The following is a 22,939-nucleotide window of genomic DNA, read 5'->3' on the forward strand; positions in this document are numbered from 1 at the left end:
TTACAGACACCCCCCCCCCTCTTTTTTTTTTTTTTTACAAAAAACCACTGTCGTTAGGGTGGGGGGGTTTTCGGATAGACTGAAACTGTGTAGGCGCCACCACGTGTAGGGGCACGTGGACCCGGCCGTAGACTCCTGGCTCGGGGCCGTGACGTGATCCGTGTGGGGACTAGGCTCGACTCCCCCTTTGTGCAGTAGTACTAGTGGGCTCTTAAGGCGTCCCACACGCCTCGGGACTCAGAAGATTACGCACACGGCTGCTCAGTGAAACTCACAGAAGTCTAGGGAATGCTCTTTATTGATGTCGAGCGGCACAAGGAAATAAAACGTTACATAAGTAATTACGTGAAAAGAGAGTTATTAACTGATACACTGAAATAACATGCCTACAGGAATATTACACCGGCTTAAAGGCTGACCAGGTCACCTCGTGGCCTGGTCTCGAAAGTTCGTTACGCATTAAGACGAAATAAAATATCCAACTGGATTTAAATAATTATGTTAAAGAGCCAATCTCCCAGGGTAGACCTCGAGGAAAAGAAAAAGGTTTAAAAAATAATTACGGAGTGACGGATGTTACCAGATCAGTGAAACTAAAATTTAAATCGTAAATCGACGAGGTGCGCGCAGGCTTTCTATGTCGGGCGGCGAACGGAAGCTGACTAACGAGGCCAGGGCATCATGGTAACATATTAACATGACAAAACCTCTTAAACACTAAGCAAAAACTGGCCACAATGATTTTTCATTACCAAACTTGACTCATTTTTAATTTATTTGTTAAAGTTCAAAGGTAGTTGCGGGTAGTTTCGAGGTAGCCCGCCTGGGGCGCTGCGCCGTCCTTACTAACTAAAAACTTAAAACATAAACACTTAGGAATTTAAAAAAATGAAAATAAAAGGTTTACATTACAATCACTTACTATTTTAATTAAGTTTTTACGGGGACGTGGCACTGAAGCTACTGCCTCTTGCAGGGCCAAGGCTCACACGCACACACTCGGCGGCATGAGAGGGGGGGGGGGGGGCGACGGCGTGAGGTACATCGGGCTTAAGGGGAGGGCGTAGCCCCGGTCGACGTCACCACACTTTTGATACAGCAATAATAATTTTACTTACACAGGGAATTAATTTTGGAACCAAAGTGAAAGTAAGAAAACTTATTTATTAATTATTTTTTTAAATTTTTTTTCCTTGTTAAATTTGATGTTGTACTATAGTGGTTGTATATCTGGATATAAATTTCTGTTAAGGTAACCAAATACTGAAAATACACAAAGATTGTAAGTCACTGATTCTAAAAGAATGTTAACAGTGGAATGGATTTTTTTTATAATTTTCTTCTACACGTCATTTGAAAAAAAAAAATAATGCAACTTTATGTGTCATTGATTGAAAAAAATTCTGTCCAGCTCTGGGCTAAATGAGATGAATTTTTCCTTCTTGATGGGCTAATTTATTATTTTAAGAAGTATATAAAAGAATTTACATTTTGATTTAACGTAGAAAACTTGTGATATATACCTAATTGTAGAATAACATGCATTTCATTTATAGGGATAGTCCATGTGCACAGTAAGTAATGTGGTCATCTTAATAGTTCAAATTGATGAGTCATGCCTTTTTAATAGGTTATTTTGTGTTAGTTTATTACTGTGTTGTATAACTTATTAACCTTTTTGAGTATTGTAATGAAACAGTTTTTTTTAAGTAATAACCTAGAAACAAACTAATTTAAAGATAAGTGAAGTCCTCATCATAAAATAAAATTCCAAGTTAAAGTAAACCACCTCACATTCCTATCAATTGTTTGTTTAAATATCAATAATATTTTCACATTCACATCCTTGTAAATTTCTTTCAGTTACAACGTTAATATAAATATATAATTTTTAATTACATTTGTTTTTATTGTTTATTTTAAAATTTATACTTAAAAATTTCTGTAGGCGTAACTAGTATGAAATAACAGAATAAATGTACAGAAATATGTATTAAAAGGTATTATATCAAGTAGAGAAATAAATACTATTAATAATATTTTTGCATAAGGTGAACTATATATAATGTAATAATGAAGTATGTACAAAATAAAAATATAAAATACAATGACAGGATCTAAAACATGTCTTGGCCTTCATGTTTCGTTCTTTGGCACCATGCACTTTACCGTTGTGGTACACACATACACAAAATCTACAAACTTGAAACTTTACTTTATAAATGCAATGAAGCTAGTTTAATCACAAATTCTTTAAAGTTGTGTTTATTTCATATTAAAATTATTTAAGTTATCAAAATACATTCATTTGACACACCAATATTTTTGGTACGCTTCTCGATGTGCAGAAACGTGAACATATGCGGGTGCATGCTGCCACATGGGCGAGTCCGCCATCTTGACAGCTTCGGGTCATGAATATAGCAGAAAATAATAAATGCTATTTCCCAGCATTCAACATTAGTGATACTACGGAGTAGTCCGCAGTACTTGGAGGCTACGAAAAATAGGCGGGAGTCTTGATGTTGCCTACCGGTGTTTTTTTTTTACATTTGAGAATACTGATGCTGCCAGAAAACGGGTTGTCGTGAGCAGGAGTGTAACAAGATGAGGCTAGTGCATTTCAGAATCGAGCCTCAGGTCACTTGCCTTTCACCAAGATCACCTGGGTTTGATCCCACCTGGAGTCACACTCAAATTATTTACAAGTGGGAAATGATCCGGATGTTGGCATGAGCCAGTGGATTTTCTCGGGATGCTTTTGTTTTCCTCACCCATTCATTCCGTCAGTGCTCCATTATCATTTCCTAAGGTCACAGCAGGAGCATACTGGTTCTCTGGACCTGCTAATTCTGCTACCACCTATCCTGGGATTGGACATGAGATTTTCATTTTTCCATAAGGAATCACCTACTGAAATATTCTGCGTGATATTTGAAACAGCCTCTAATATGTGTAGCAACTTAGAACATTAGTTTCAGAACTTTTTAACAGGATTTTACTAACATAAAAATAATTTTTTATTTAAAATCATATTTGAAACACTTTATTTTATGTTCATAACAGTGGTAACAAAAAAAAAGTACCTATATAAAATCTAATTGTATATTTTTAATTTATTTAAAATTATTTCAAGCTAGTCTAAATGTTTCATACTAAAGTGGTGTTGAACTTACCCTAGGTTTGATTCCTGAATTTTTTGCAAGTAGGAAATGTTGCACTGAAATGGTAGGTTTTTTCCTCCACCCATTCATTCACATGGAATTATCTGTAGCAGTTGGTAGACCTATTTTGCTTTTTTTTTTTTTGTGAAGGGGGGGAGGGGGAATGAGAATGTTTGGCGTTTTATTCAGTTTTGGTATCTAGTCTTGAACTAATAATAATGTTATTAAAACTTACAAAGTAAGAAATTTGCTAAATGTTACACAGAAAGTTTCAGGAAGATTGTGGTGAATTTTTTTAATGTTGTGTAGGGAGAAGAAAATATGTTTTGAAACACATTGAGATAAAATTGGAAATAAATTTAAAGAGGTGTAGTCATAACAGCTACATTTTGGGGTAAACCGTTATTACAATATTATGCAGGCAGTGTGTTATTGGCGGACTCGTGATTATGCCATTTGGTGCTACGGAGATGGATGAGCAGTGGAGGCCCCTCGCCACAATCTGCAAGAGAATAGCAGCGTGGATCAGACCCATCTTCCACAGCCAAAGTTTGACTGTAAACATTTTGAGGGAAACGTGGAAGGAGAAAACCGCAGGGGGTGACCAGGCTCAGTTCATCAGCCAGCTTTAAATAAGAGCTGCGGCTCTCACAACAAATTGAATTGGCTAGCGGCAGAGCTAAAGAATTGCTGCAAACTAATCCACAGATTCAAACCGGAAGAAGAAGTGTTTATTGCTAAACATAATATATCGCTATCTTTGCTGACCATGCAAGGCCAATCACATTTTGGTAAGTGGTTTTCTAATAGTGAAACATAAGAATAGCTTTAATAATGTTGCAGATGAAATCTAATTTGATTTTGAAAGCTACCTTTATACTGCAGGATATTTTTTTCTTTCTTGCTTCCAGAGTAATCACAATAATTCATAATTTTTTTTCACTACAGGGTCTGTTGTCAATAACAAGGAAAAGATATAAATCAAAGCCAGCTGCTGTGTGCATCAATTTTAAAAAGTGAATCATCTGGTAATATTGGTAATCTTTTGCAAGATAATCATAAAAAAATCCCATTTTGTTAGGCTGCCGTTGTTAAACTTTTAGTGTTACGAATGCCCCAATAATAGCATAACAGTTTCTTATGTCCAGAAAATACAACATATGGTCCTATGTTTCTTTTAGACATGTGAGGTTTAGTAGCGTTTGCTAATGTTAGATTTTTACGATTATGTTCTATTCATGAAGAGTGCTTGTGTGTGTCCAATACATTAACCCTTTCGCTAGTATTAACGTTAATAAACGTGCGTATTTTAACTGTGCCCGATAGAGTATTCACGTAAATAAACGTTTCTAGCTTTGTACAAACTAGTATGCTCGTCAATGAACGGAGATGTGCATCCGGCTTTGTTGTAGTTGTTGTGCTATCTAGTGAGCCTTATAGTAACTAGCTGACAGTGTTTTCTGGTGCCGCATAGATAGCAGCACTAATTCCAATTTGCTGTGGTCTGGAATATCACTGTTTGTTTTATCTCTTGCTAGATTCCGTGGTTGTGACTTTCGCTTCACGCACATTTTCTAGCAAGATACTTTCGCGAGTATTTTTTGATAGTTTATTTATTGTTGTTAGTGTCGTAATGTTTAGAAATGGCATCGTCACGTAAACGAAAAGCGCTTTCGGAAAAAGAACTTTCAGAAATAATCACGAATTGGGAGTCGGCAAGTGACATCAGTTCGGTAAGTGAAAGTGAAAATGATACTGAAATAGAAATTGATTTTGCAGATAACGAAACAGTATATATACAATCAAATCCAGATGTTACCGCGTGTGTTCACGACTTATTTATGTGGGAAAAAAACGATAATTTTATGCCACGTGACTTACCATTTGACAACACACGTTCGGGACTTACAGGAGAATTAGTGCTACCCGAAAACACAAGTGAATCGGACGTGTTCAAATTTATGTTTGACAGTGATCTTGTTGAACTTATTGCGACAGAATCTGACAAATATCACTCGTACGTAACTCACAGATCTGAGGTGAAAAAAAAATCCAAACTGAACCTATGGACAAAACCAACAGTTTCTGAGCTGTATACTTTCCTAGCTGTAATACTATTGATGCCTCACACTGCAAAAAACCGCATAAATGATTACTGGTCCACCGATCCCATTTTGGCTACACCCATATTTAGCAAATTATTTTCACAAGACAGATTTTTGCTTTTGCTCCGTCTTCTACATTTTTGTGATCCTTACATCCAGTTAGCAGGAGACCGACTATGCAAAATCAGCTCCATCCTGGAAACAATAAGGATGAAATTCAAATCTGTGTTCCAGCCGAAACAAAACTTATGCATTGATGAATCTATATTGGTATGGAAGGGCCGCTTGAAATTCAAGCAGTATATCCCATCCAAGCGCCACAGATTTGGTGTCAAGCTATTCGTTTTGTGTGATTGTGCAACAGGGTTTATTCTTGATTTCCTCATCTACACCGGTGCACAGACCAACATTGAAATTATTGATGACCTTGGTATTTCTGGATCTGTTGTTACAACATTGTTAGAGCCATATCTTCATTTAGGGCATGTAGTGTTTACCGATAACTGGTATTCTAGCCCTAAGCTATTTGAATACCTGCTTGCAAAACAAACTGGTGCATGTGGTACGGTGCGGCCAAACAGAAAAAAAATGCCTAAATTCCCTCAAAAACTGAAGAAAGGGGAAAGTGCAGTTTTTCACACTAACAACATTCTCGCAGAAAAATGGCATGATAAAAGAGACGTATGCATGCTAAGCACAGTTCACGAACATAAATGGGTTGAAACTGGAAAAAAGGACAGAACTACTGGCGAAGATGTCAAAAAGCCCCTGTCTGTCATTGAATACAACAAAAATATGGGCCTCGTAGACAAAGCCGATATGCAGATAAGTTTCCTTGACAGCACCAGAAAGTCTATCAAGTGGTACAAGAAACTTTTTTTTCACATTATAGATATGGCAGTCTTGAATGCACACATTCTATATAATGTGCACACTGGCAAGAAAATTACACTGCTTCAGTTTCGGCTGAACCTTGTACGGCAGTTGTTAGAGGAGTTCAGCCCTACTCGCAACCCCTCGAAAGGAGGACGACGCTCTGCAGACGTTACTCCATCTCCTCTTCGGCTGTCAGCAAGACATTTCCCATCTCCTGTGCCATCAACCGCAGCTAAGTTCAAACCGCAGAGGCAATGCTACGTTTGTAAACATACCACCAAAGGACAGAATCGGCAAAAAGATTCTAAGTGGATGTGTGCTGAATGTGATGTGGGTCTTTGCATTTTTCCATGTTTCACTGCATTTCATACAATCAAGAATTTTTAGTCCTTTATAACATCGCTTTTTTTGAGTTCATAAACATGATGAAGTAATTTGTTTATAATTATGTGTATCTGTATATACAGTATTTTCAACGATATTGTAAGTGAATATGTTCAGCGACATATTTTTTCAAAAATGTAGAAAAAAAAAATGTTGGTTATTTGTATATACAAGTTGATTGTAATGGTAAAGGCTTTTTTTTACCAGTGAATGTTATTCATTTATATTTTTCATGAACATTTTGTAGTGTTTTCGTTGACTTGTAATTGCACAAAATTTGCCAACTTGTATAAGTGTGTTCATATACGGTGGAATCAATGACATTGACAGTGAATACATTCAGTTACACAACTGATCAAAAGTAAAATGTAAAACAAATGGATTTGGAAATGTATTACTTTGTGCATTTTCTACCAGTGCAGTTTATGTTCCAATTTATTTTATAAATATTTGTAGTTTTAGAGTTTTTTTATTATGATTGTAATGCATTTCTTGAAATGAATGGTATAAACAATACAGTATTTAAAAATTGCAAGAGATAAAATTGTTGATAGTGTAGCAATGATGTGAGTGTGTGTCTCGTATTTCTTCAAAATAAAAAAAATTTTATGAATATAATTTCATAGACTACTGATAGTAGAAAACTGATGTTTATAAAAATTACACAAAATAATTTTTTTGCAGTGTAGCATTGAAATGTGTGTGTGTCTTCATATTTCTTCAACTAAAAATTTAAACTTTGGTTAATTTTTCTACGTAATTTTGATTATGATACTAGGAAATAAAACATATTTTTAAAATTTTCAGAAAAATTACCATTTTTTGCAGTGTAGCAATGCTGTGAGATGTGCCCTAAAATTCTTCAATACAAAAAAAGAAAATGTATAAGTTTATTTGCAAGTATAATTTTGTAATTGATGGTTCGAAATAATAGAACATTTAATATAAAAATTGCAAAATGTTATCGATTTTTTACAGTGTAACATCAAAAACCAAAATGATACGACAAAATAATATGTGATAAATAGCTCATCCATATTTTTTTTTATTTTAGAATAATAAGGCTATGTGCAACAAGCATTGATATATATACACATATGTATATATATGTGTGTGTGTGTAAATTTATGCACACATACATAACTTATACATGAATGTATATTTCTCTAAATAACTCACTGAAAAAAATTCCAACAAAAAATTTGCATACTACAATACATATCACTACTTTAAAAATTAATTTAAAAAAAAAAATTTTTTTGTAAAAAAAACTTCACTCCACAGGGTTAGAGAATCCATTATTAACCTCCCTGGCCAAAGGGTTAAGATGTTTTAAAGTTTAATCTACCTGTTAAATAATTTTTTAAGCTGTTAAATGTGATTTATTTAGTTATGTATTTCGTTTTCAAACCACTCTTCACTTATTGGAACACATGTGCTTGAAACAATTGGAATACTTAAGAGGATGCAAACTTGTTATTTGTACAGGTATCGTGCTGGCATTTTATTGCTGACATTCATGGCTTACACTTTCTATCATCTTTCTAGAAAGTCTATCAGTGTTGTCAAAAACGTTCTCAACCAGAATTGCTCTACTGTGACGCGGCCAAGTGAGGGTTTCATCAACAACACTCATTGGTGCGACTGGGCACCTTTCGGTATGTATTAATGCAATTTTTCCCATGATCCTTTGGAACAGGAATTAGCAAGTTGCAATGTCTAGCTTGATAGCAATTAAATTCTGTCTGCTTGGCTTTAAAAAGTGACCTGTCATACATCAGAAATTAAAATTTAACTGAGTTTGATAATTTAAATTGTGTACATGCAACCCACAGATTAAGTTGAAGAAAATGTCTTCCTTTTTGTCAGATAGTAATTACTCTTAGAGAATTTTTTTTGCTAATTTTTTTTGTTTCTACCAAACTAGCTCTTTTTTTAAAAAACATTTTATAAAAATTGGTAGGAAATTTTTCATATTGAACTTCAGAGGTAAAAATGAAATAATTTTTTTCCTTTGGATGTTTATCCATGGTTCCATTTTTGGCCTGAAAGTTGAGGTGTTTATAATTGAATATGTACTCTATGTAAATGTGCTGGTTTTTGAATGAGTGCATCCAGTGTTCATACAGCGGATATCCTAAAAATAAAAAATAAAAAAAAGACAGCACTGGAAAATTTAAAACTCCATAATATTTCACTTTCACTGATTTAAAATTATTCTTATCCAGTGTATATGGTCATTTTGCATGATGCAGATAGCAGGCTATTTTAAGTTGATGCTGTTTAAAAAATTTTTAATTTTTTACTCTAGGAAATTCAGATAAATTTTAATACACATTTATGCATTTCTGTGTGAATAACAATATTTTGCAAACATATTGGTCTAGAACATATTTTGCAATGTTGAAGACTTTCTGCTCTTAGTTATACTATAGGCGTTGTCGCCCTACCGGTCCCTGCTACGATGTTGCCGTCGCTGAGGCCGCCAACTAGCCTAAGTTTAGACCCTGTGGGCCAGTTCACAGGTAGAGCGGAGATCCTCGGGGTCGTGACGTCGCCACGTGGCTGGCAGGTAGCTGGATCGGTAGAGGTGGTGGCCCGGTGCGGGCGGAGCTGCTCAATTATCGGCGGAACCATACATTTGCGAGGCGCGACACACGACTTGCCTGGTTCAGGTCTGAAGCTCGACTGCCGCGTTCCGCATCGCTGCGCGTCACCCGGAGCCCGCTTCCCGCAAAAACGTCCCAAGCGCAGCAGGACTCCTAAAGCCGCGAATTTCCCCCCCTCCCCATCCTGGTGAGGCGACGAGGGGACATAACGACCCGTGCGAGCGAAGGGAACACTTGGAACGACGTCAAATGCCCCCCCTTCACTGAGGCAGTTATGCCCCTCGAAGCCCCATGTCACACGCATTGCCTCGGGGCCTGTTCCCCACCAATGTTCGGAATGTATCTGGAGGGTTCTGTGCTCAGGGTTTGGCTGGCAATGATGGGGAGAATGGACCGGGCATCCAAAGGGAGGAGGGTCATTACATGAAGGCGTGGTGCATCGGGGTGTGGCGCTCGGTTGGTCTTCTCATGTGGGTTTTCCCACTCGTAGTCCACCAGGTGTCGTGGGGCTACACTGGCTCAGGTAGAGCGCCTCAGTCCCTCGTGTCGGGCTTCCCCCGGGATGCTGGACTCCCCTTGACTCTCCCGTTGCGGTTCGACTTCATCGCTGTCTCCCGTTAGGCTGCTGGGTGTAGCTGCCGTTGCCCTGGGGCTGTTCTCGCAGCCCTGTTCCACCAAGACTTGCCGCGTGTTGCATGGACGCCCTTCCTGAGATGGTCCGGCTTCGGATTGCTCTGTCTCCTCCATGTTCATCCTGAACATTGAACTGCCATGGCTCGCGTCCAATGGCCAGTGTGGTTGATTCCAGCCGGGCCATCCTGGCGAACTGGATCGGGATTCGTCGTCTATTCCATCAGGGAATGTGATCTGCGGATGCGACACGGGGTTGAGCAGGGTTGGGTCGTCCCCATCGTAAAGTTCTACGGACAATCCCTCTGGGTCCAGCCGATCCATCAGGCTCTCGAGCTCGCGCAAAGTTGCGCCGCACGAACGGAGCACGGGGTGAGCGGTAGATGGGTGTTGGTCTGATGGGGATGCGGTACGAGTGGTGGTTAGGTGTTGAGCTGATGGGGACGTGGGACAAGGAGTGGTTAAGTGTTGATCTGATGGTGATGTGGGACAAATGGTTGTTGGGTGTTGGTCTGGTGGGGATTTGGGACAAGAAGTGCTTGGGTGTTGAGCAGCTGGGGACGTGGGGTGAGCAGTGGATGTATTCTGGTCATTTCCACTGTCCCTGTCCCCCGCTGGGACAGTTGGGGCGCCTGTGGGTGGGACGAGACGCAAATCATCCCGGTGGATCTTTGTCGACCTACCGTTCGGGTGTCGGATCAAGTAAGAAGTGGGCCCTAGACGTCGCAGTACCTCCCGGGGGGCGGTCCATTTGGGGCTCAGACCTGTGCAGTAGCGCTTGCTGCTAGATGACAAGTGGTGACACCGGGCATACACCATTTGCCCGGGCTCCAATGGCGTCGGTGGATTTGGTGATTGTGAAGTGCGCGTGGCTAGGAATCGAGCCTGGTGTTGCCGTGCCTCTTCTCTAAAGTCAGTGACAGGGGGACGGGTGACAACTCCTGCTGCTTCTGCGACCCGGAGCTCCCCTGGTAGGGCGAGATTCTGCCCAGGAAGCAGTTCAGCAGGGGTGTGGCCCGTGACCACATTGGTCCGCCGCCGCAGGCAATAGAGCAGCTTCGGCAGGTGGAGGTCCCATTTGGAATGGTCTTCCCCCAGACGGAGGCGCAACTGGATTTTTATGTCCTGGTTGCGACGTTCCGTCGGGTTCGCCCTGGGGTGGTAAGTCGGGGTAGTGTGGTGCTCTATGTCCCACCTGCGGCAGTCGGCCTCCACCGCCGTCCTGCGAACTGTGTCCCGTTGTCCGTTAGTAACACTCTGGGATACCCATAACGGGGGAAGACCTCATTGTCCAGTAGGGCTGCTACTGTCCCTGCTCGTACGTTGGATACGGCGAATGCCTCCGATCAACGTGTGAACACATCCGTGACCACGACGAAGAACCGCTTGCCCCGCGACGTGCGAGGGTAGGGGCCCATGACATCAAGGGCTACTGTGTGAAATGGTTCCTCCGGTCGCCTGGGGTGCTGTTGCTCAATCCCATCGGCCCGGCGGGCCTTGCGCTGCTGGCAGAGCTGGCAGTTGCGCACGTATTCCCGGACATCCCGTGCTATGCCCGGCCAAAGGAACAGCTTCCTGATCTCCTGTTGGGTCTGATCTGCTCCCGGGTGGCCTGCTAGGTCATGGTTGTGGAAATACTGCAGCACCAGCTGTCGTGCAGTGGGGTACATGGGTCTGCCAGGTGTCCATATCACCCGGCACCCTGCTCTGCAGAACCCCGTCCAGGTTGCGCTGGTGTGGGAGGGCGCGTTCACCGCATGCTGCCAGGTTGCGCTGCGTGTCTGGGTCATCCTGCTGGGCCAGTTTCACGTGATCTACCAGAGTGGCCAGGGTGGGCGATGCCTCTGCTTGGACCGTGGGATCCGCTCGTCCGATGACGTAGAGTGCCGCTGGAGGTGATGCTGCTAGACCGGTAGCTGGCTGGTGGGACGGTGGCATCAGGTCATCCCACCCTTGAGTGTCTTGGAAGATGGTATCGGGGTCTGGGTGACGGGACAGCTCATCTGCCAGCTGGTTCTCTCGCCCAGGGATGTGTTCGACACTGAATGTGAAGCCCTGGAGCATGAGTGCCCAGCGGGTGAACTTCGATTTTCGTCCCTGGGCGGAGTCCAGCCACCGCAGACACTGACTATCCGTGCGCAGGGTGAATGGTCTCCCCTCAAGGTGGTGCCGGTAGCGTTTAAGGGCCCACACCACCGCGAGACACTCTTCTCGTTCATGTGATAGCGTCGTTCTGCGGGGCCGAACTTGGCACTTGCATACTCCGCTACCCGCCGCTCCCCATCATCACCCACCTGGTAGAGAACCGCGCCCATACCGTCCTGGCTGGCATCCGTCTGGACAAAGATGGGGTTGTCTGGGGCCAGACGTGACAGGTTGTGGCACTCGCGGAACTGTTGCTTCACTAGGATGAGTGATTGGTCCGCGGCTTCCGTCCACCGGAACTTTGTTTTCGGGGAGAGAAGGTCCGTCATGGGTGCGGTGATTGTGGCAAAATTGGGAATGAATGAACGTAACCAGTTTAACAGCCCCATTAGCTTCTGGAGCTGCTTCCTGGTGCGGGGCGCCTGTTTCCTGTCAATGAGGCTCAGCTGTTCAGGGATGGGGCGGCAGCCCTCGGCACTGACTATGTGCCCCAAGAACTCTAGCTCACGAGCGCCGATGTAACACTTGTGTGGCGCGCATGTGAGTCCGTGCGTGGCGAGTCGTTCAAGGACCAGCGAGAGATGGTGGGCATGGTCCTCCCACGTCCGAGACCAGATGATCACGTCATCCAGGTACGCGGCTGCAAAATCGCCAACGTACCCGTCCAGGACGCGGACCATCATGGTCTGGAATGTCGCGGGGGCATCCTGCAGCCCGAACGGCATCGCGCAGAACTGAAAGCGCCGCCCATCGGGTGCCGTGAACGCGGTCTTGGGGTGATCCTTGGGGCTTACTGAGACTTGCCAGTACCCCGACTTCAGGTCAAGTGTCGAAAAGATGTGGGCGTCTCCTAACCCCGTGAGGGCCTCTAAGATGTTGATGAGGGGTGGTGGTGCGTGGATGGTGAGGTTATTGATTGGCTTGAAATTAACACTGAATCTTAGTGAGCCGTCTTTTTTGTCTGCCATTACGATCCTACAGTTGTATGGGGACTCGCTAGGCTCTATGACGCCATCGCTCAACATTTCTGCGATTTGTTCCCTGATGCAAGTAGTTCGCGGGGCCCAAACCCGAATGGTTTCTCGTATGGCGGGATGTGAGGGATGGTGGGGATGCAATGCTCTGTGACATTGGTTCGGCGTAGTTGGTCTGCTGCGGAGAACACCTGGGGCTGCTGCTCCAGGACTGACTGTAACAATCTGTGGTACTCAGGGGGAACATTGTGGCGGAGATCAACTAGGCGGGGGGTTCGGCCCGGGAAGGGGGTGGGGTGTCTCTCAGCCCATATATAGTTCGGCGGCCCCTGGTCCCCACATGGATCCTCCCTGCGCGGACCTCAACAGTTGCGTCCTCTTGCACCAGCCAGGGTAGCCCCAGGATGAGGTTATCACGAAGGTCCTGCACAACTAGGGCACTGGTGCAGCTCACAATGTCTCTAATGCCAATCCTTACCTGGGCACGCCCAGTCGTTAGCGTGCTAGTCCCAGTAGTGGCCAGCTGGATGGTGTTGACCTCCGGCACCAGGTCCCCCTCAGGAATGAGGTGGGCCGCGACATAACTGTGTGGCTGCGGTGTCCACTAGCGCGGCTATGGACTGCCCATTCAGCTCCACTGGGATCCGGATCGGCTCCGCGGCCTCTGGCCCCATTCGGCCCATGTGGGTTTTGGCCCGACTCAGCCCTGCAGCTGTGTGCGGGGGCGGCGCCGATGCCTGGTGGGCGGCGTCGCTCGCCGGCGACCTGGGGTGGGCCGCTAACGGATGAGGCGGGCCGTTCCCAGTGGTCCCTGATGGACAGGGCGGTGCCTCGTCAGGCCCTGCAGCTGCGGGCGGGGACGGCGCCGATGCCTGGTGGGCGGCGTCGCTCGCCGGCGACCTGGGGCGGGCCCCGAACGGATGAGGCGGGCCGACCCCACTAGTGCTAGGGAGATGAGATGGCGGTTGGACGACTGCTGCAGACGCGGGCGGGGTTGACGCCGACGCCGACGCCCGATGAGCGGCGTCGCTTCTTGGAGGGAGTTGTTGCTCCCCGATGTCCTGGAATGTGGTGCGTTTGGGTGGGGCGTCATCGCGACCTGGTGGCCGTGGTGGCGCCCTCAGCGGCAGGCGGCGGCACGCCCAGGGAGGCGCGCGTGGGGGCGCCCTCAGCACGTCCGGTTTGCACCGTGCCCACCCCCCGTGAGCCTTCACGACAGTTGGGGGCGGCGGCGGCGTCGTGGCTGTCAAGTCCGCCTCGGTGCCTGGTGACACGGCGTCGACAACCTGGTGGTCTGCCAGACTAGGTCGCGATGTGGCAGTTTTGCGATGCGCGGCTCCGCCAGCTGCGCTCTCGGTGGCTGGGGGCGGCGTCGTCGATGGTGCCGTTGGTGGTGTTCGGGATCCGCAGTGGCGCTGCGTGTGATCCGCCACCTGGTGGTCTGCCGTACTAGGTCGCGATGTGGCAGTTTTGCGATGCGCGGCTCCGCCAGCTGCGCTCTCGGTGGCTGGGGGCGGCGTCGTCGATGGTGCCGTTGGTGGTGTTCGGGATCCGCAGTGGCGCTGCGTGTGATCCGCCACCTGGTGGTCTGCCGTACTAGGTCGCGATGTGGTGGTTTTGCGACGCGCGGCTCCGCCAGCTGCGCTCTCGGTGGCTGGGGGCAGCGGCGTCGATGGTGCCGGAGGTGGTGTTCGGGATCCGCAGTGGCGCTGCGTGTGATCCGCCACCTGGTGATCTGCCGGACTAGGTCGCTATGTGGCAGTTTTGCGACGCGCGGCTCCGCCAGCTGCACTCTCGGTGACTGGGGGCGGCGTCGTCGATGGTGCCGTTGGTGGTGTTCGGGATCCGCAGTGGCGCTGCGTGTGATCCGCCACCTGGTGGTCTGCCGTACTAGGTCGCGATGTGGTGGTATTGCGACGCGCGGCTCCGCCAGCTGCGCTCTCGGTGGCTGGGGGCAGCGGCGTCAATGGTGCCGGAGGTGGTGTTCGGGATCCGCAGTGGCGCTGCGTGTGATCCCCCACCTGGTGGTCTGCCGAACTAGGTCGCGATGTGGTGGTTTTGCGATGCGCGGCTCCGCCAGCTGCGCCTTCGGTGGCTGGGGGCGGCATCTTCGATGGTGCCGGAGGTGGTGTTCGGGATCCGCAGTGGTGCTGCGTGTGATCCGCCACCTGGTGGTCTGCCGTACTGTATCTCCCTGTGGCTGTGTCCGCTGGCTCGATTGCCACCTGCGCGGCAACAGGGGGCGGCGTCGGAGGCGGCGCGTCCGCGTCGGCCTGACGTGTCCACCCGATCCCCGCGTGCCAATTGTACCACAGGGGCTGGACGGGCGTGCCTTCCTCCGCCTGTGGTAATGTCATCTCCGCCCCATATGGCGGGGGCGGCGTCAGGCCGATGGTGGCATACGACTTGCTGACGGTGGTTGGTGGTGGCGGCGTCTGCGTCCATGGCGGCGCGCCTGTCCAAGAATGTGCCACTAACTCGTCAGTGATCGGACGCCACATTCCGGCAGCGGCTTCATCTACTGGGGGCGGCGTCGGCGTCCAGGGCGGCGACGGCGTCGGGGGCGGCGACGAGTTGCGGACGGGCGTTTCGGTTGTTCTTGACGCGGGCGACATTACGGCCGTAACAGCGGCATGGTGTTTGGCCGCGTCTTGCTGCGGCGATGTGTGCTGTGTCATGTGGTATGGTCGTAGCGGCAACCAGTGTTGTCTGGTCTCAGCCCGGCTTATCTTGCTGGCGCGGCGCCGCTTCGTCGCGTGGTGTTGCCACGTTGCGCGCTGTTGCACTGGTCTCTACTCAAGCCCTTTGTCTGCTAATTTTTTGTTTCGTTTTCCGTGGATTGTCTGTCGAAAAAGTTTGTTGATGTTTTAGCCCCACGTTGGGCGCCATTTGTCGCCCTACCGGTCCCTGCTACGATGTTGCCGTCGCTGAGGGCGCCAGCTAGCCTAAGTTTAGACCCTTTGGGCCAGTTCACAGGTAGAGCGGAGATCCTCGGGGTCGTGACGATGCCACGTGGCTGGCAGGTAGCTGGATCGGTAGAGGTGGTGGCCCGGTGCGGGCGGAGCTGCTCAATTATCGGCGGAACCGTACACTTGCAAGGCGCGACACACGACTTGCCTGGTTCAGGTCTGATGCTCGACTGCCGTGTTCTGCATCGCTGCGCGCCACCTGGAGCCCGCTTCCCGCAAAAACGTCCCAAGCGCAGCAGGACTACTCAAGCTGCGAACTAACCCCCCCCCCCCCCCCCCCCCATCCTGGTGAGGCGACGAGGGGACATAACGACCTGTGCACTTGGAACGACGTCAGCGTGTTGTCCTAATTTTCAAAGAGAGATACAGCATTAGTGACTTTTTTGATAAGTAGAAGCTTACTGGGTTATTTTTATATTTGCCTAAAGTATTGAGCATATTATGATAGTTTGACAGATTAGTATCTTTAATTGAGAAGTCCTGGAGAAGGATGTGCTTATTGTGCTATGGACCCTCTTTCCCCAGCATGTTTAAATGAGTCGTTTTAAAGTTTTTTTGCTACGAAAAATTATTTTTGATTTATACCAGAAGTGACTTTATTTTTGTATCACTGTGTATATTTTGCTCTCTCTTTTGCAATTTTTAAAAACATCCTGCCATTGCTAGAACTCTTCAAATATTGTGTTCATTTGTATATTTGGAAACTTAGGGCTTTGTTAGTGCTTATTTTCTGAATTCACATCTTTTATTTATTGTTTATTTTCAATTATGTGCTAGGTCTCCATGTGTGTAAATGTTATATTCAGTGATTTATTTGTGATTTTTATATTTGATTTATTTCTAGATCATTGTTGAGTTTCTGGCATTTTGTGTCAAATATCAGTCCATAGTTATTTGATCATGTGCAAGAAAATATTCTGATGGATCTATATTTATCAGCCAATAAGAATTAATCATACTGTTGTGTAGGGCACTAGCATGAAAATTGATCAATATTTAATTTAATTTTACTAAGTTTAGTGATTGACAAGAAAAAAACTATGTGTTTTAACATCTACACACTAGTTTGGTTGTGCCACCTGGCTGCCTCTGCGGATGAAGGATGTGCCCTCAGTTGCAGCAGACAATCTACTTGGGTCTTGTGCGTTGCCTGAGTTGTTTTGGGCTAATGGCATAGTCCATTTTTCTACCAGTTGCATCCAATTTTAAACATTGCCTTCTCCTGCCAAGTGATTTTGTGTGAAACTGTTTTCAGAAACAGGATATAAAAATTTGTTGGTTGGCAATAAACCAAAATTTGTGCAAGAGTGTTTTCCCTTCAAAACTACTATCAAAAATATATATTTTTAAAAATCTTATTTTTCTAATTTCTTGTCTGATTTAGGCTGGTGACACGCAAGGTCATTATGAATACCTTCAAATACATCTGCTATTAAAATTCTGCTATTAGAATTCTGTTGTGTGAATTTATTAGTCACTTTTGTTACATTATTGTACTATGCAATTATAAAAAACTACTTTTCAAGATTTATCTTAAATGCTTTTTTAATGCAGACTGAATTGTGTAATTAATTTATATAGCTTGCTTGAAATATTAAACACACTCAGTATTTGGACTCGAACACTGCAATACATTGTGTTTGAAAATATTTGGCTTGCAATTTTTAAAATTTTCTTAAAAATAACTTATGTTAGAATTAATTGATAAATTTTTATTTACAGATTATATAATCACAACATAAATGTCAAATAGGATTGAATAAACTGAGTGAGTTGTTATAATTGTTGATTATTTTCTTTGTATTTTATTGAACTTATTTGCAGATGGTGAGAACTCTGCCACATTGCTTGGAATACTGGATTCTTCTTTTCTGTTTGCATATGCTTTTGCAATGTTTTTCAGGTAATTTGTATTATCTTTCTCTTTATATGTCTTAGTGTGGTAACATTTGAAAATGTTTATTTAGCTATTGCATAACTAAGTTTATCTTTGTCATTCAAGCTTTCTTATAAAGAAACCGTGGTGCTTGAGTTGTCAGATCATTTGCCTCCCACCTACAAGATCCAGGTTTGATTTCCATTGGGTATAAAACCCAGATTTTGCTTGTGAGAAACATACCAGACATTGCTTTGAGTCAGTCAAATGCACAAAATTTAACTTAAACATAGATAGCCTTTCAAATATTACCATTGACATCAAATAGAGGCAAGTAGTTTTGTAGTTTAACATTGTATTTCTTAGTCGAGAATGTAGTGTGTAGTTAAATGATGCTCGGTAATGAGTTAAACACAACTAATGATAGTATGACAATTGACTGGAAGGAAAATATAAGAAAGATTTAAAAAACTTAAGAAGAGAAAGAATCTTATAGCTTTTAATTTTTCTAAAATTGTAAAAGCCTCAATAATTTGTAAAAAAAATTAAATTTGAAATAATGTTGGCAAGATAACATTGGTTTTTGAAACAGGCCTGCTTGAAAATAAATACCCAAGTTTCTTCAACTAATATTAGCACAGGGTTTAAGTTCCTTGACAGAAATGTACCCGGGCTTCTCAATTTTCTGGTTTTACTGTAGTAGGCTATTTATATTTATATTTGGCATATATTTTAAACTTCTTCAGGAAGACACTGTTATAGTGATAGGACCACTTGTCTCTTACCGTGAAAATTCAGTTTTGATTACTGGCAAGGTCTGTAACATTACAATAACTGCCATATGTAATTTTTTCAAATTTGGTGGGCAAGGACTGGCTGAGTCTATTGCAAAGTGAAATTAACTAACTAGTTACTCCAAAACAGGCCAAACCACATTTTGTCGCAAAAACCTATGAATGAGCTATTGGGAGTTGGTCACAGAGGGAATTGCTCAGGATCATCTGTAATAAATAAGAAAATGGCTTGATTCTGGTTCATAACATTTTAGTAGAAGAATTTATTATTCTATTTTTTGCACGATAAGTTGACGTAACACTGAATGAAGATGTCTCAAAAGCTTTAAAAATCTCTTGAACAAAATACAATACTTAAAATCCACTATATTCAGTCCCCATGGTTTATCAAACTTGGAGAGGTGCCATGCGTGCAAAAAAAAACTAACATTTTTTAAAATGGTTTTGGGGCATAAGTAGGAGGAGCTAAGTTGTGACAAGTCGACAATAGTATAGAAAATGACAAAAGTCCAAATTTAAGCGGCTGCTCAGAAACCTCAAGACCAAGCGCTGTTAGTTAATGTTACATACCTGTGGAAATACTGTCCAAACAAATCATTTTGTTCTTAGATCGCCTGAAAGTTGTGTTTGCAGAAGAATTTCTTAAAATAATAAAAAAAAAAATCTTTGAGTTTTTGTAGACACATAATAGTTCACAAACTATTCCTGAAATTTTCGCCCAAGGTACCAAAACAGTTACCCTGGCAAGTCACCTTGCACTTGCATTAGCACTGCAGGCGTTTAAAGCCTCTCTTACCCTGGACAGCTTAAGCACTAGGTCAAATGTTCGCATGTGCAGCGCGTCTGGTATTCTGGCAGCACAAGAGGATCGTTTACCTTGCGCGAAAGAGATGAACCCAACACAGAGTTGTGAATACTGAATAAATGCCTTAACTTCACTACTTTCAAATTTTATGGTTACTCATGCTTGCAAAAATGTGGGAGGTTCAGGTTTGCAAAATTAAAAAAAATATTTACTTAAAATTCCGCACTATGATCATAAGTAGTCGTGTGTTCGCAATGCAAGTTCAGTCATTGAAAATGCACACACGTATGATAATGAGTGTCAAATTCCAAATAAAAAAAACTAAAGGCTCTTTTACGGACTTCAGTGTGTCTGATGAACTTGCACCTTAATTAGGGCTGATCTTACTTGGATGTTTATGGCTCTCGTAGTGGCAGTGCTCCACACTTGTACAGGGTGGGTGGTCTGTAGATCCAGTCTGCGATTATGGCCAGTCTCGTTGAACACACCTTTGAGCATCCCGCTTCGCTGAGATGTTGCTGCCTACTTGTCGTAGGAACTTCTTGCGTTGCCGCGGCCTCAGTCTCCATCTCGGCTCTTCGCCCATGCGCATGCGTTTCGCGCGCCAGTGCAACATACCAAAATTAACATGCATTAGCCCCCTAAAAGTTGGTGCACCTCCTCACAGTTATGGGATACTAGAAACTCATACTCCTCATAATGTTTGTGGTACACTAGGTACCCTTTTTGTATTGGTTTTTTTTTTTTTTTTTAAATAAAGGTAACTTAGCCACTAATCTGCTTACACACAAAATATTGCTCTTTAAGTCATAAACTAAAAAATAAACAAATGTCTAAAAGTCTCAAATAGATAAAGTGTACAAATCGCTCTGCTAATCAAACTAATACCTATACAAAGAATTAGTCCCAAAAAAAGGTTTAAATTAAAATCTTGTTACAAATCATAGAGGAAAATACAGGTTAGAGGCGTGCCCAACACCTTAATGAGAAGAAATGAAAATAGAAATACGTAGTTTAGTAATAATATGAATTGTGGTTGCAATAATATTATATGTTTAAAGGGATATAGGTATTGTTAGATGTTGAAATGTAGATTAAACAATTGAACTAAAGTATAGAATGAGTATATGTTACTGGCTTTTATTTTGTAGTCTATTTTTTTTTAAATATTGGTTTGAACCTGTTTTGATAATGTAGTGTGTGAAGGTGTTATATAAAGTACATAATTTTAATACAATTAGAGAATATCTGGTTAAAAAATGAATGTTGTGCTGTTTTTTTGCTCTATGACTTGCAATAGGTTTGATAGAAGACATGATAGGTTACGCAAGGTGTTCTGGCTTGGCCTGATATGGTGCCAGTCTGTAACAAGCAGCGAACCAGATAGGTTGCTAGGTTCGGTTGGCTCACTTGGAATTGTGATAAGTAAAATAACAATGTAACACTCATAAGGCCCCCACATATCTGGCTTGTGAACAGTGTTGCAGGGTGTTATGTAGCATATGAATTAGGTGTTTGCTCTGGACCTTGCTACTAACTTTACACCAATAAAATTATATATTCACATTCTGATAGGCACGTAAATTTATGTAGTATGTTTTAAACTTGTTGGTTTTTCGTCAAATGTCGTTCTCTGGGCTGCAGTCTCACCCTCGCCTTGTGTATGAGGGCTGGGGTGAAGAGGAGTCAGGTTGGCGTGCCTGGCTCTCCCTTCCATGCTTGACACAGGGCGTACAGTAAGCAAATAGATAATGGGGGGGAGTCGCTGGACATGGCCTGATGTTGTTTTCCTATTTTACATCAGAACTGTCTGCTATTATATGAACACAATTTTTGGTTTTTGAAGTGAAAGTGAAGACAGAGAAATAAAACAAGGTTGAAGTTAATGCAACTCACACGAAACAATCTAGAATAAAGGTGTTAGATATTTCAATGGCACAATGTTACTATTTTACTTTTTACTGTTACTTTTAATAAGATTTTTATACCAGATTAGAATTATAATGTTTACTTTAGTGTTCTCAGACAGACCTCGTTAGCATAGTCGCGTACAATGTAAGGAGCAATAGGTTCTGGTTCTAATTCTTGTTAAGAAGAGTCCAGTTTTAATACATACTGCAAGTCTCTCCCCAGTAAACAATTTGGTGTAAAGCAGGGAGTTCGATTTGCAAAAAAAATATGAGTTAATTTTACTGTGTTATGTATGGTTTTACATTCTGTGTTAATTATGTAAGAATGGATCCCATTAATGAAATGATGACCAAATGTTCATTTTCTTAAGGGGAGTCTGACAGTTAAAAGATTAAAATATTGACTTTTTTAATTTTTAATACCAAAATAAAATTTCGACTTTCCTGAATAAAATGATATGAGTGTTATTGCGAAAAGCTTTTTTCCATCTATAATTTTTTTATTTTTTAAAGTTGAACTGCATTTTTCGAAAATTATTATTTTTTTTTAACTTTCAAATTTTAAATTCTAAAAAAAAAAAATTATTTTTACCTTTCTGAATACAATCTAAATACTTTAAAGTACTCCCTTCAATAAAAAAATATAATGAATTCTGAATAGTATATTTTCAAAAATTTGGAGCCTTACTTGAGATTTTATTGATGTATAGTCCTTTCCAACTTTGAGCTTGATTTATGGAAAACTACATTTTCTATCATATTTAACCGATTATCTCAAAAACTATTTACACTACAAAGTTCAAACTTTTAGCATAGCTGGAGATAGTAATTGTGAAATAACTGTACTATAATTATGAAGTTGTTTTTAGAAATAATTAATTTGGAAAAATAATTATATTCAAATTTTTGGAAAAATACTATTATTTCTTAAAATATTAGTAATTTTTTCCAAAAGCACATACAACAATCGATTCTAGTACAGTATGATAAAAACATATAAAATATAACATATTTAAAATCTAGAAGGGTTAGGTTTAATGGTTTCTGAGATAATGGGACACGAAACATAGCATTTTTAACCTGGGCAAGATAGGACAGTCAGACTCCCCTTAATATGTTTTAATTCTATTCACAGTGCCGATATGACAGTAGTGTGACAGGGATAAATTGAGAGGAAGGTAGCGCGAAACCTAAGAAACACATTGTTGTGAAGGTAAAGCTTCACAGTGCTGCAATGAAATAAACAACTGAAACCGATTTAAAGTACAATTTTTCGTAGCTATTACATGCTATTCACCAATTTGAAGGCAGATGATGAAGCAGTTTTTGAGAATCAAGTATATTTTAAATGTATTTAACAATTGAAATATTTTCTATATTAACGTGTGTAAGATGTGGCTAGCCTGAATTGTAATGTTAGTATTCTTAAGTCTGTAAATAATGGTAATTCTTTTTTAGTCTTATTTTTAAGGTTGATAATGCTTACATGTAAAAACTGAAAAGTTTTTTGAATTACCAATGTAGACTCAATTTATTTCATCAGTTCTTAATTTTTTTGGCACTGGCTTGAATATTATTGAATTAGCGCCATTAAATTTTCATGCCTGAATCCTGTAGAATTATTTCATAGCTTATAGATGACTACTGTTAGTACTTTACATACACCACATATTCTAATTATGTTGCCCCAAAAGCCAT

At 42.7% G+C, this 22,939-nt stretch overlaps 1 protein-coding gene across 1 annotated transcript in view; it reads left to right on the forward strand.

Moving 5' to 3' along the window:
- Positions 1 to 17,685: 17,685 nt before the first annotated feature.
- Positions 17,686 to 22,939, forward strand: part of LOC134529237 (glucose-6-phosphate exchanger SLC37A2) — a 79,138-nt gene continuing 73,884 nt past the window's right edge. The window contains exon 1 of the mRNA XM_063363123.1: positions 17,686 to 17,759. Coding sequence (XP_063219193.1) covers positions 17,738 to 17,759 — 22 coding nt within the window. The 5' untranslated portion in view covers positions 17,686 to 17,737. The remainder of the gene's footprint in view (positions 17,760 to 22,939) is intronic.

Source organism: Bacillus rossius, chromosome 2 (genome assembly GCF_032445375.1).
Source record: "Bacillus rossius redtenbacheri isolate Brsri chromosome 2, Brsri_v3, whole genome shotgun sequence".
Taxonomy (NCBI): domain Eukaryota; kingdom Metazoa; phylum Arthropoda; class Insecta; order Phasmatodea; family Bacillidae; genus Bacillus; species Bacillus rossius.